Consider the following 14,880-nt stretch of genomic DNA (forward strand, 5'->3'; position numbering starts at 1 on the left):
AGGAATATTTTCGACAAGTGCTTTGACTCTCCGTGTCAGGCATGCTTTGAGCTGTGCAGAAGTGCAGAGTGACTCACAAAAAGGGCACAATGTGAAGACATTTTATTCTCAGAGAAAACCGTCTCATGTCAGTTTCTAGTATTGGAGAACAATCTAAAGTAAGTTCGGCTCTAAAAATGTCAAATATGCTTGAAGCACACACTCCATACACTCAAACCGGTGCGAATCAAAACCCTGCTCTACAAAGCCACTTAGAAAGATACTGTAATTTTTATACAGCTATCACCATAGTCTCACCAGTTCACACTATACAAATCCAAATACAGTATTTAAATATAAATCCATCTTGCAGTGTCGCAGACGTACAGCATCAAATTACATTCTACATTTCTGTCATCAGAAAAAAAAACAAAAAACTAAACAATGACAAAGCTTGTAAAACATTCCTAAAAATGAATCATCGGAATATCAAATGACTAATGATGAATATAAACAATACAATATTTTCCTTTAATAAACAATAGATTTTAACGGTTTTCAGACCTGTACAAGTTTAACGCTTCTGTACTTCAGAATTTCAGAAAGAGAATCATAGCACTTGAAATGGGGGGGGGGGGGGTTCAATATTGGCACTGTGCGGGTAACTTCATTTTAAGATTGCAAGGTGAACAGCAGAGTCGGAGGATATGCGCTTGACACGTGATGTGCTTTCTGAACGTTAGAATTACAAAGAGCAGTTATTATTACCGTTTACTTCAATAATCATTTTGGTCCAATGCTAAGCTAATGCAGTAGGGTTTTGCTCAAGTAGCATTCCGAGCAAATTTCTTTGTCATCAACCATTATCCCAAGTGAGCCAAATTAAACCCAAACTAACTGCTTGGTACGTTGCTGAGATTGAAGATTGAAACACACTTTATTTAAATACAGATGTATTTTACTGCTCTCTTCACACCCCCACATTAGTGTTGCAGAAAAAAAAGAAAGAAGAGAAATCCACATGACATTTGCTGACAAGCTTGTGGAAATGAACGCCTTGACTACCTGTGATGAAGTTGATCCGCTCCAGTGAGCAGAAACGTGTAAACATCACTTTCTAAAGGCAACATTCATATTCTTATTGGTAGCGCCACCATCTCAAATGAGAATCTCATCACAATTGAACACGCAACAATGACTGGAGGTTGTTTGCGCTCAAAGCAACAGCTTTGTAGCATCTATTTGATTTCCCATCAGCTTTAATTTCCCATCTATCTGTGCTTGTTATACCTTTAACAGAGAGAGGCTTTAGATATGGAAATACAGTGGAACCTCAAGTTACAAATAACCAGGTTGACAAACAATTGGTTTGAGCACCAAATTTTCAAAGAAAACACTGCCTTGTTTGATTCACTATTTACAATTTGTGAACCGTCTTGGCATGTAATTGTGCTTTTTCTCGCGCTGGGTTAACGTCCATGGCTCCCTTGCATCGCACAGTACATGTATCTTTGTTCATTTGCTCTCCATTAGCTACAATCGGGCTCCAAAGAAAATGAAAACTTGTACTGGTACTGTTTGGAAGCATTGTTAAAAACAAGAAAGTTCTATGTTGTACAGATTATTCAATTCTATTTTTGTTTTCAAACTGGAATGGATTCATTCTGCTTTCATTCATTTCAATGGGAAACATTACTTTGTTATGCAAAGTTTCAGGTTGGATACGGGTTCACGGAAGGAATAAAATTTGTGACCCAAGGTTTCACTGTATAGCAAATGAAAAATGTCATGAGATCTGCCTGCTTTGTATGTTTAAACAACCTGCATTTCACCTCTGATAATCCATAAAATATGAGACTTATAACATTAACATGTAACTAAAACAATTGCATTTAAGTAAGCTTCAGTCCATTAAAAAGCAAACTAATCATCAGCGGCATTACACCATACGCAAAATACAAAAATACTGTGGTTGGCATATTTAAGACAAGTAGGCATCGCCGCCTCTGCCCTGGATTGCACTCAGCCTCTGTCTTGCAAAAGCAAACATGTACGCAGCTCTTAGCTACTTAATATTCAAGTCAACACTGATAAGTCTCTGTGTTCAGTCTCTTCCTATTAAATGCGTTTCTACACACAGAACTTCTTAGGTCAGTCATTTGGAAATACTGCTTGAGCATATGGGTGTCTTTTTAAACTCATGGGAAGCAATTCATGAGGCCTATTACTGCATTACAAGAAACGGATAAGGTTGAAAAATGCATTTGACACAAAATTTATTCTGGGTTGAATCTGATTGTTCCCCAATTGTTCCTCCTCCTTATAAGTCGTCAACAGACAGACACACTGAAACATATAACCTCCATATAACCAAAAATGGATTCTCATACAACACGGGTAGACTTGGTCAATTATAAAAGTGGAGGATCTATCATTACATTAGATTACGATCTGCTTTGTGTGCTTTTTGTGTGTGTGCAGTGTTTCAGACAAAACTGCCTTCTGCGACCATTAATGATTGGGCTAAAAGCAAACAGTTTAAGATTACGTAACCGAGAGATTGTTTTCGTCTGATCAGCAGATGAGCGCTTCTGGATAAAAGTACATATAAGGATTATCAATTCAATTCTTTGGAGTGCAGTTACAAAGATAAGTCATGCTACAGCTCTTTGGTAGCGCATCAGCAGGGCATCATATGTCGGCAATGATCATCCTTTCAATTGTCTTTCTGATCAGTCACATGATTTTTAATATAAAATGTCACATCATAGAGTCCCTATAGGAAATGAGATGTGGCCATTGATTGTGTCTGTCTGCTGAGCCAGCGCACAGTTCCACCCGAGGGGCCAATAACAACCATGCGAAGGTCTGAAACGAGTGCACTCGCTTAACTCATAATGAAACACAGTCGGTGACAGGAGCATGTAAACCAGCTTCTCCCAAATCACACCAGCACAACGGCACTGGCTAATTGTTGGGTCATGTCTGGTCTGTTCAGATCTGTTTTGGCTTGAAGTCATAATAATGATAATAATAATAATGCAGCGATTGAAAATTTTCTTTGCTTCATTGTCACCAAATCTTTGACTCAAAGTACAAATCCAGAAATGCTGTCTTTAAACATTGCCATCCAAATGGAGACAATAAAATGTCACAAAATAACCTCTGGATCGCATACACACAGCTACTATACAAGAGTGAATTAGAAATAAACGTCTCGTTTCACCTTGAGCAGTTTTCCGTAAACACAAGGGTGTTTGGGTATGAGTGCTCCTTGGCAAACTACCCCCAGAGAATGCAGAACAATTTCTTAAAAGTGATTAGAAACCCCATTTAGATGTACTGTATGGGTACTATTGCTTTTACAATGAAAAGAACACAATGATCAATTTTAAAATATCAAAATACATTAGAAAGTCTAACATTTACCTTTTTTTGTTTTTGTTTTTATGAAATCACATATTCACTAACAAAGCATATAATTTAGCCCCGCCCAAAACCCTTTGGCACAATAATCATCTTATCTGAGTTGGAATGTTTACTGAGACATTCAAAGTAGTAGCACAGTTTTGGGAGTCATACTGTTTTTGACTCTTTTTCTTTGTTGATGTGCAAATCATTGTAGACATTTGCTTTCCTAGTAGAGATCCTTCATGTGTAGTATGATGACGGAAACGGGTAGAACAGGGGCTACCCTTGCTTGGTGAAATAAGCAACAAATTCCAGCTTTGCCGTAAAATGACACACAATCAATTTAGTTCAATGCAAAAACAAATGTAAAGATTCAGCTGAGCAACTATGCTCAACTAAATGTTGTCATCATGATTAGTAATCACATTATTGCTTAACAGTCTGTATGATTTATATTTGATGTAAGGTTACCAGGCAACAAAAAAATACTTTTTATACAGTACTTTTCTGTGTAATAGTGTTAGCAAGCGCTTCATTTAACACTCTGCTCGAAATAATTTTGCATTGACCAAAATTTTTAACTGACAAGGCTTGGATTTCTTTTCAAATATAATTGGCCTGAAGTGCTTTCTGCTGAAGGATTTATCAAAGCTTCTCTGCCACCAACACGAGGGAATAATTTCAAGTGTGCACCTGCGCCACAGACTGACAGAAGCGAACGATGTGAACTTTTTCCCCAAGAGATGGAAGTGAATCTAATGAGTTCAGTCAAATATGACGAAGGCGAGCAAGACTAGTACCTTGCTGTCACATTGTATGGAAAAGAAAATACTCGCATCAAGCGGAACGTTGCTATTAACCGGTGAGGTCAGATTTGAGTCAATTAGAAACCAGATTTGATGTTATTCATGAAACATTTTGTCCATTTGCCTTCCTTGCTTTCTGGAGGCCTATAAAAAGGTTTGGGTGCCAAACCCTTCAGGAATCAAGTGAAACAATAACAACAGTTTTAACGGCTAATGTAATAAAAAAAAGTCGCTTATCTGTAAAGCAGCTGCATGTTAACGCGATGGACCTCTGCAACCCACACCTTGTGAAATATTTACAGTTGTAGTTCTTGACGGTGCGTGTTTGACTGCTTGTACAGCAGATCACCTGTACAGTTTATGTGCCCTTTGGGAGCTTTTAGCTGCTCCACAAGTAGTATTTCCCTTTGCCCAATTCTCTTTAAGACAAATGAAACGCACTCATGGAGGTATGCGTACCGTACATACACACATACGACGAGTGCACGGTTGCTATCTCTAATTAGCTGACAGCCATGTTAGCGTAAGGCCACAATCTAAACCTAATACATATTTTCAAACCACAGATTTTCTCTTGTGGTCATTTCCCTTTCTGATGTGAGGAACATCACTATGAAAATATGATCTCACTGCACACATGTAAACACAAAGCTTTCCCATCCTCGAGGGGATGGACTTGACATGATCCATCCGCTTGTCTTAATTGCTCCTCTCTCTTGCCGTCATGTATGCCTCACAGTGAAGAGGAACTCTGGCTGTAGTTTCTGAGATTTAGTCTGGCGTACCTGGGCGAAGGAGGCGACGGGGGAGGATGGGAGGGCACCGGCGGGAGACACAAATCTATATCAGACACGGCCGAGCTACCGCTTGATGCCAAAGAGTCGCGGAAGGGAGACGGGGGAGTCAAAGCAATAAGCTCCTCCTCCAATTCCACCCTCCCCAGTGGGGAGTCCATGAGGCGGGTGACCAAGCCGCCTCGCATGGGGGAAAGAGACGGGGAGGACTGGGGGTGAGGAGGGGGGAGAGGGTAAGGCGAATGTGGAAGTGGGACAGGGTGAACTGGACAGCCGACCCGGCGGCCCAAGCTGGACTCGGCGAGGGGGTGGGGCTGGACGTCAGCGTAGGCAGTGAGCATAGGAGGCGTGTGGATCTCACGAGGAAGAAGATAAGGGTCGGTGGGGTGCGGTGCCGGTGGAGAGTGTTTGTGTGCGTGGGGGTGTGTGGGCGAGGACCATAGCATCATAGTGTTGAGCTCGCTGATGTTTGCGGTAAAGCGATTCACCACACAGCTGATCTGATCCATCAGGTTGCTTTGGCATGCCACCGGGCGACCCTCCAAGATGACCAGGCGACCGTCGCCCCCGGCCACACCCGAGCCACTGCTGACACGGCCGTAACTGCTGCCGCTGCTCTGGCTGCAAGTACTGCTGGGATACTTGGAACCGCTTGCCGGCTGAGACTCCTCCTCCAAACCAGCACAAAATCTCTGGCTCACCGTGCTGACCGGGGAGGGCGTTTGCGGCCGATACGTTAGGGAGTACCTCTCCTCTGCTTCGGAGAGGTCGTACAGGTTCTTGTCTGCGCCGGTGTCACTTTGAGAGGGCAGGGAGGAGATGGAGGGGAGGGAGGGTAGGGGCATGTGCGGAGGCAGGTTGGCACCACCGCAGTATCGCTCCTCAGCTGTCTTGGAGAAAGGCTTGATGACAGCAGTTTGATTGTTCTCCTTCTTCTTGATGTGGAAGGACAGACGCTGCCACAAGTGGTTCCCGTGTGAACTGTTGCGCTCTGTCTGGGCCCAAGACACCGACTTGCCATTTGAGCTGAAAAACAAGTTCCGTTTAAGACATAATTGCTTGTGGTAAGGCATTTCATGAAGAAAACTGTCTATTGTGACCTGTGCAAGATCAGAAATTCATATGCACGCCGCCATGTTGATTTCCACCAACAATTGTGCAAAAGAGGGCCAGAACAGACGAAGATATGCAGAGGGGCGTGGAAAAAGAAAACCCCTGACAATTGTCATCAGCGTACGAGTGAAATCTTACTTGGCAAGCCGGGTGAGCAGATGTCACTGGCTGACAAATAAAACTCTCTTTTCTACCCTTTTCGGTGTTATTGACTTTGTGTATTTGATCTTTTGTTCATTGCCATATAGATGACAAGAGGATGGCTTGAAGATTGATCAAAATGTCCATCACCCAACATGCCACTTCTTTTCTCTTTTCTCCCTCTCTCTTCATTCCATTCATCTCTAACTGATTGGACTCCAATTTCGCTCCCCAATTTCCCCCCCTTGCTTCCCTTCTACTCAATTCAATCCCATCTCTGTCTTTGCTGTGTCCCCATTAGCCAATTGTCTGCAGTTCATGTCAGGGTCAGAAGAACAAACGAGCAAGGGAGCTTCAGTAAATCAATCTTCCAGAGAGCTCAAACACGCAGGCGCATACGGTCACCTACCTGAGAGTCTCTGCAGTGGAGCCTCTGCGTTTCCACAGGTTAACCAGACTGGAGGAGCGGCTGGCAGCTGAAGAGGATTTGCCATCGCCGACATGCATGCGCACCACCGTACTGGTGGTAAAGGCACTGCGCACGTTTCGCTCTGGTTTGGCTAGAATGATGTACACCTTTGATGACAAAAACAAAGTACGTGATCGCGTTCAATGGCCACACTGACAAGTTTATATACCGTGCAGCATTTTACAAAAAGATGCCATTAAAAATTTATCAGATGTGCTGTACACATTGCTCCTCTAAATCACCACACAACACTATAGTCACAATAATTCAAATTTCAAACTTACCTTTGGTACAAACATGCAGCAAAGGGCCACAGTCGCGCTGAGGCTGACACTGAAGCACATGGTGATTATTTTGTAATTGGAGCCAAAGTAGATGGGAACAAAGGCCAGCCATATAATGCAGGTGGTGTACATGGTGAAGGCAATGTACTTCGCCTCATTGAAATTTGCCGGAACGTTGCGGGTCTTGAAGAGAAGCACAATCATCGACAAATAGCTTGTTGTTATTACTCAGTTGATTTGGCCTTAATTGAGCCACGTTTATTAAGTCAAGTAAATGAACTCTTGCAAATGTTGTCATTAAACGTTAGGTATGATAGTGATCAATCGTTTTGAGGAGTTTGTCGTGCTTTCAAAGTCTGGAGAAAATTAATGGCTCCAGGCCTGGCTCAAACTTAATTTGCATTTGGGAGAAAAAAAAAATCACGTTTCATTTATTGGTAGAGGTTAAACATCAGCCAACAGCATTTCAATTATTTTTATCAGGCAAGACTTACTTCGGATAAAACTTAGCTGTGACTCCACCATTCATTTTCAAGTCATAAGTTAGATAGATGTGTTAAATGTTTATTATGGCACTAAATCACATTTCATCCAAAATTATAGAACGGCAACTGAGTCATCCAAAACATTATTCTAGTGTCAGATAAGAAAGGACTGGTTATTACCTTGAAGGCATAGAAGGTACAGCTGAGAATGAGCAGGCCATTGTATCCCAGAGGAGCAACCACACCCAAGTTAGTGGTGTTGCATATGAGGTTGACTTGACGAATGCTGGGGTAGTCATGGATCACCTGTAGTGAGGGATGAAATCAGGAAGCTTTTTTTTTTTTTTTATGTCAACGCTTTGGCAAGCTTTTATGAACATAACATGAATTATTTTGCTTCAGGAAGAGACTAAAGAACATGTCGGCGCAGCAATCCCAATTACTTTAGTTGCGCTGTGTACTGAAAATAAAAGATTGTCATTGTGCGGTGACTGTTGTTGTATCAAGACTTGAGCCATATGTTTATAATAGAAAAAACAGACTCACCTGAGGTGGCTCCATGAGGAAGAGTGCTACAATGATGCCTAGCTGTAAGAGTATGAGCAGGAAGGCAATGATGAGCTGAGCACAGGCAGACATGAAACGAGGCTTCTTTGTACAAATCTTCTTCTTGCTGCCTGCCAGGATCCGTGCAATGCGGTTGGTCTAGAAGCACAATGCAAATAACATCATCAAGCATTTAAGATGATGTCCACTCAGTCTTTTCACTATTTGGGCCTGTTTTACTGTCAATAGTCGTACACATCATCAATTTGTGCCATATACGGCACATCCTTTTGTATCATATTCCATGATCCTCACCTTGGTGACCAGAGCAGAGTAGCTCATTGCGGGTGACAGGCCAATTCCCAGGCGTTGGAGGTAGCAATGGATGACATGCGGTTTGGCGATGAGGCTGAAGGTACATAAGTACCCCAGGCAGATACCTGCCAGTATTATATAGCAAAGCTCCCTGCTGGAAGATTTCACCACAGGAGTGTCCCTGAACCTAAAAACAGGCAATTCCACTAAATACAATGCTTTGCCATTCACAGATAGTCAGATGTACAGAAAATATAGTCAGAGGTCTGTATTACCTAATGAAGACGGCAGTGACAAAGAACGTGGCCATGAGCCCAAGGCAGGCAAAAACCATAGCAGCGATGGGTTCGGGGTCTCCCCATCGGAGGTATTCCACTGGGATTGGATCACATCCTGGTTGAAGACAGACAACAGAAATTGTTGTAAAAATATTGTGTTCTATAAATCTTTATTTCTTGCACTTTCCAAACTCTCTCATCACTTGAGCTTAATTATCAGCAGTGCCAGGCCAAAAAGGATGATTAATTAAAAGGGACAGCTATAATTATGGCCATTCTGCATACTTGCTGAAATTATATAACTATCAAGTTTGGTGCTGCAGTAGTGCTACATGGGTCAGTCAGTCTGTCTGTTTTTGCGCTTTCATATTACTCGATCATATTTTCAGTGTTGCTCGTGCTGGCTGTGCATGGTTGTCATAGTTTGCTCATCTGCACACTCCTCCTCCTCCTCATTAAATACACATACTGGTGACTTTCAGTGAGCCACATCAACTAAAATGATTTCTTTTCCAGGCTTGAACCACACACATGAAATAGCATTTGAAGCCGTCTCTAGGAAGGGTTTCGAAGGATATGTCAAAACTGCATAAAATTTAAGACTTCAAATGCATCCAAACTTTGGGACTCTGGAACTTTACTGACCAGAGATCCTCAAAGCCCCAACCTAATCCTCTCTTTTTGTTGATTTGACTTTCCCCACCTAACATTTCTGTTAAGACGCCATTCATCTGCTTCTCTCCCATTCTCTGCTCCATTTTTAAGTTGGGGTCACTTTCATGCAAACTTCAAATTACAAAGATGTCCTGCTGTTGTTTTGTCCTATTTACCGTGTGTAAAAAAAACAAAAAAACAAAAAAAAAAAAAACAGTGGAGGAATATTGGATTTTAATGACTTGGGAGGCACACTTATTGATTGTAATGTGGCTAAATAAAGTAACTTAAATATGACAGTAATGATATGCAGGGCAGTTCCAGACATTTGCACAACAACCACATGAGACCAGTGAGTGTATACTGTTGCACAACGGAGAACAAAAAGCCCCGATGACACCACCCTTTGTGTTTATCTTTTATTCCATGAAATATGCCTGCTCCAATAAGTGAGGAGGCTTCCATTGCTGCCATTGAGGCTCGATTTGAATTTTCAGCAGGATTCTATTCACGTTTTAATCATTGCATGGCAGGCAGCATAATGAGCTACTGAAAGAATAACAAAGCCATATTCATTCATTCGCTTGGGAAGCGGTAGAGTAGAAATACATTTTCACCGCAGCAGAAATATGTTTGCATTGAAAGCCGCTCTTAATGAAGAATAATTAAAACACTAGTGATCGCAAATTAAAAAGAACCGGGTGGCAGTGGAGGGTGGCGAATATACAATAATAGGAATCAATCATGGCTCACTGCGCCTGCAATAAAATGTTCATTATAGAGAGCACTGTTTATGTGTTACATCTGAAACATGAAGAAATAAAAATGATAATAATAATACACACACCCAAACAGAGAGACTAACCTGTGAGGTCATGAGTGGGCCAGGAGCCCAGATCACAAGCTCGGCAGGTATACTCATCAAACACAAACTCATTTTCTTTACAGGGGGTACACGTCCAACAACAGCTCACTTCACCTTTACGGATCACCTTGAAAAGAAGTCAAATACGCTACAGTTACTGTGTCACTTTATGTCAACAAACAAGGCAGACATTTTTTTTTTTTTTTTAACCAAACAGAGCCTTTATTGATTACTACTCAGTCCCTTACCTTAATCTGCCCTTTGTCACATGGTTCACTGCAAACTGACTTGATGACAACGTCTTTGCTTGACCAGATTTCGTCATCATCTATTTTCAAGCCACGGTTGTCCCAACTGCCCACATTAATGTAATCATAGTAGTCCTTCCCCATTTTCTTGAAATTCATGATTTCATACCTAAAGACAAAATTATCGTCATAATCAAACTTGTATGTTCTGCTTAGAGACCAATTGTAGGTTGCTTTAGCAAAATCACAGGCACCAAAGTTTCCGATAATTTCACTTCGATACGTACCTGCCAGGTGAATCTCCATTCTCATCAAAGAGGATTCCCTCCCCAGATACTCCAGTAAAGTTTGTTTTCATTAGGAAGTCCAACAAAGTAGCGCCATCAATAGGCCTCATGGCATCACACAGGCCCTTCAAATGCAACAGCAGTCAAATGTCAGTCATATTATAATCTGATTTACAGATGGAAAAGCCTATTTTGACACAAAACCATGTCAACAGGCAAAATACATTTTGCATAAAAGAGTAAACAAACCATACATACTCTGAAATAATGGCATGTAAAATCAATCAAAACAATCATATGTTGTTGTTGATATTGTCGTATTTAAAAAAAAAAAAAACACTGCCCACCCAAAAGTATTAAAAAAGTAAGGTTGAATACTTCATCAGTTTTATTGACTGAAAGCATTGAGGTGGAAATGAAATGAGCCATATGACAGAAGAGATCAATATTTCAACTTTTGTAACCAGGTTTTTCCATGAGTGCATTTGGAGCAAGCAAATTAGAAAAAAGTACTGATAGGCTCCCACCGTGCTCGAAAATCATTATGGTGGCCTAACTATGGGCAGCAAGCAAACAGATTAGACTGTTGATTTAACTATGTATGCACAATTGATTAGCATGCACTTTGCGAATGAGAAAAATGTGCACGAGTTGTGCTTTTAAAGTCCTCGCGGCTATTTGCTGGTGCGCTATTGCCTGCTAAATTGAGAAATAAATAAAAAGTCAACAACAAATCATTGTGCTTGCTGCGATTTCCAATGTGATTTTTTTGCTTCCAAATAGTCTAAAGGAATGGTGATTTTATCTTCTTGACAGTTTATTTAGGAACTCGTAATCCTTTGAGGACAAGTATCTACATGTATACTGCACTCATATTTATTATAGCAGTAACACCAATTATTATCATAATGGTCACTTTAACTGTAATCTAAAAATTCCCACAGTTTCATTTCTGCTGTAATGCATCAACACTTGTTCTCTGTAGTAGCCACGCAGTCAGTTGTACGTCTTTATCATCCATGATCAGAGCAGCACCTACCTGATAGCCTGGGCACAGTGCCCGTTGCATGTTATGTAGGCCATATGCCATTGAATAAATGGCATTGATGACGAAGCCCATCTTGGTGTCCTGTGCATACTGCTGCCGAAGAGATTCCCGTTCTACACAGGTGGGGGAGAGAAAGAAAGGGGTGGGGGGGTGATGGCGTTTGAAAGAATAATTTAATGAGAAAGGCGGCTACATGACAATGACTCTTGATTTAATGTTACCCTCTGTGTTTGGTATGAATTGCAACCGGTTTTTCTTTTACGACATCAAAGAGCACTCGACTGCCTCTCGTTGCTTCTCGCGAGCCACTTCTCCTCGGCCTATCTCGTTTCTTTCTGCCTCCTGTTCATTTGGATTCCAAATCCCATTTCATTAGAAAACAGGAGACGATCCCTTTCAAGTTGCGCTTTCACAGTATTTTACCGATGAAGGCGGCCAATGAAACAGAGAGGAATGGGTCTTGCACAAAGAAATTAAAGGGGGCTGCTGCCAGAACCACTAAGTCTATTTGTGGCAAACCGCAGAGCCCTGTATATCGAAAAAGCATGGATAATTTGTGGGTATGTGAGCACTCAGTCTGCTCGTGTGTTTTGTGGCCAGTTATTGTAAAAAGCCTCTCAATCTTATTCTTTACACGGCCACTGACCAAAACAACATGATAAATTTTGCACTGAACTATATATAGTTACAAAATGTATCATGTTGTTTTGTTTATATATGTGTGTGTGTGTATATATATATATATATATATATATATATATATATATATATATATATATAGTTAACAAAGTACCAGGAAAGACGTGGGTATGGCAAACGGCTCTTAATTTTACAAAACAAGAGTTCAACGAGCCAACAACTACTGAAATGTAACGATAAAAACATATACAAGTTGCTACACGAAATAAAATATATCAAGAACTATAACATAAATTAGTTTTTCAAACCTTGTGTCACTCCAAATCATTAAATCCTTCAAACGTGGGGCCCTTCGTCATCTTCGTCATCCCGTGATCGAATCCTTTGTCCTTTATTTAAACAACCGCCACGCTGCACCGGTGACGTCACTTCCAGTTCAAATGACAGTAATCCCTTGCTACATCGCAGTTCGTTTATCGCGGTTTCACTACATCGCGGATTTTTGAATTTTGAAAATTTGTGAAAAAAATCACATATAAGTCGCTCTGAGTCGCCCCCCCCCACCCAAACTATGAAAAAAACGGGACTTATAGTCCGAAAATTACGGTATGTATGTATGTGTGTCTGTGTTTGTGTGTGCTGATTACTTAAAGAACAAATGATGAGAAAATGTTTTTTCCCAATATTGTGCGTACATTTTTGCAGTCTCTCACTTACTGCTACAGGTGCGATTGTACTTGTTGTTTTCCTGTGGGTGGCCTTTCAGTCGACAGTGGAAGCGATGTTGCCAGAATTCTGTGAACCACGGGTTCCTGAGGTTGTTGTCAGGGCGCAGTTTAAGGTAGTAGTCGTCAAACCACTTGACGTCAGCAGATTGAAGCTTTATGGTTATGCCACCGGCGGCTTCCTTCACATAACCATCCGTCACGTCATAACGGTCTGCCCATCCGTCACTGACAAAACAGAGTAGATTATAATTAATGCGTGTATCGAATTATTGTATGATTCTTGCCACTGCAAAAAGCAACATTCAAGATAGATTATTGTAATTAACATGTGAAATGCACACGTTTATGCACACTGTGCATGTAATTATGGTTTGATTATTGCTATTGCCAAATGCTTCATTATAGATAGCACACTCAGCTAAATGTATTGTCTATCATCATTTGCAAAATCAAAAAGTGAAAGGCTGCCCTCTGTGCTACTGATACGCCTTCTGTTGATTTTATTCAGGTAATCCACAACAGCCACGAGAACAATTTGCATTACCTTGTAAACTGGAAATGCGGTCAGTAAATAAATCCAACAAAGCTGTCAGCTCATCTTCAATTCAACCTTACATTACGCACATTACACTGTCATTGATACAATGCCTCTGACATCGTAAATTTTGTTTGAATTGAAGTTGACTGACAGGTTGTCTCTCAGTTTGAGCTTTGTGAGGGCAACTAGTGTATTTGCTTAGGAGAGGGAAAAGGAAAAAGACAAAACAAAACACTATTGGTATAACTGCCTGTTTATATGATTGTGTGGGTCAGCTGCTGCCAGATGTAATGCCTACATTGCAGTGGAAACAATCCATTTGATGAGTTGTACAGTGCATTTAAATCACATTACAGCACTCCATTCCTTTTCTTGGTGCAAAACTGCAAACAAGTGAATAAGACAGACAATAAGAAAGAAACAGAAGTGAACCAAAATATTCTCACTTCTCAGCCAGACAAGATGGCCTTAAGTGAGACAATTGTGCTGTTTTTGCCTCTTTCTTTATTCATCTCTTTTGTCTTATTCTTCCCAAATTGATTTCTTTTTATATTTGTTATCCTTTCCTTTATCTTTGCTCTTTCATTTCTTTGGAGAATAAAGCTCATTTTCTGCGACAGTACTCCTTCAAGTTTGCGTACGCATGTGGATTCAAGTTAGAATCCACCATGATTTCTGTCCCCATCTATGTGATTTTAGTTGACCTTTGAACTGTGGCCATAAATCAAAGTGAATTACGTGACAGGACATGCCTGGTTACTCCTAAAAGGATGACATGTTTCTTAATTCCTAAAAAAAAAAAAAATACATAATTTACTGCAATTGCATTTATAAGACCTTGTTACAAGGAAAACTCATTCATACCAACAAAACAAAGCGTAACCAACATCTGCCATTTTATATTTCTTTTAAGAATATCATAAAAAGATACGGATGTTTTCATACATGATGTTGAAATTCGACTCACACTATGGAACTGTGTGGGCGATGTTTCAATAAGAGGGCTCCATAAGGGCTCTACGTTGTATCGGAGTGGGATTACTACAAACCACACATTTACGTCCATGTATGATATACATTTGAACACAAATGTTCTTGTGTTTCAAGTACATGGGCCAGGTAAGGCATAAATACAGATCAGAGATTAGTCTGATGAGATACGAGCTGGATCTAAATGACTGATGCAAATGACGTTCTGGTTCTCCTCTTTCCACCTCCCTCAGTCTACGACCCAAAGGCTGTTGCCATGGTT

General features: G+C 40.8%; 1 protein-coding gene across 1 annotated transcript in view; it reads right to left on the reverse strand.

Moving 5' to 3' along the window:
- Positions 1 to 40: 40 nt before the first annotated feature.
- grm5b (glutamate receptor, metabotropic 5b) overlaps positions 41 to 14,880 on the reverse strand; it is a 27,207-nt gene continuing 12,367 nt past the window's right edge. The window contains exons 6-17 of the mRNA XM_085916417.1: positions 13,080 to 13,315; positions 11,715 to 11,836; positions 10,676 to 10,800; positions 10,389 to 10,557; positions 10,141 to 10,267; positions 8,619 to 8,736; positions 8,344 to 8,530; positions 8,029 to 8,187; positions 7,663 to 7,788; positions 6,998 to 7,180; positions 6,654 to 6,820; positions 41 to 6,016 (exon numbers count right to left, since the gene is read on the reverse strand). Of these exons, the coding sequence (XP_085772543.1) occupies positions 4,930 to 6,016; positions 6,654 to 6,820; positions 6,998 to 7,180; positions 7,663 to 7,788; positions 8,029 to 8,187; positions 8,344 to 8,530; positions 8,619 to 8,736; positions 10,141 to 10,267; positions 10,389 to 10,557; positions 10,676 to 10,800; positions 11,715 to 11,836; positions 13,080 to 13,315 (2,806 nt within the window). The 3' untranslated portion in view covers positions 41 to 4,929. The remainder of the gene's footprint in view (positions 6,017 to 6,653; positions 6,821 to 6,997; positions 7,181 to 7,662; positions 7,789 to 8,028; positions 8,188 to 8,343; positions 8,531 to 8,618; positions 8,737 to 10,140; positions 10,268 to 10,388; positions 10,558 to 10,675; positions 10,801 to 11,714; positions 11,837 to 13,079; positions 13,316 to 14,880) is intronic.

Source organism: Syngnathus leptorhynchus, chromosome 7, assembly GCF_054491065.1.
Source record: "Syngnathus leptorhynchus isolate UIUO chromosome 7, UIUO_Slep, whole genome shotgun sequence".
Classification (NCBI taxonomy): domain Eukaryota; kingdom Metazoa; phylum Chordata; class Actinopteri; order Syngnathiformes; family Syngnathidae; genus Syngnathus; species Syngnathus leptorhynchus.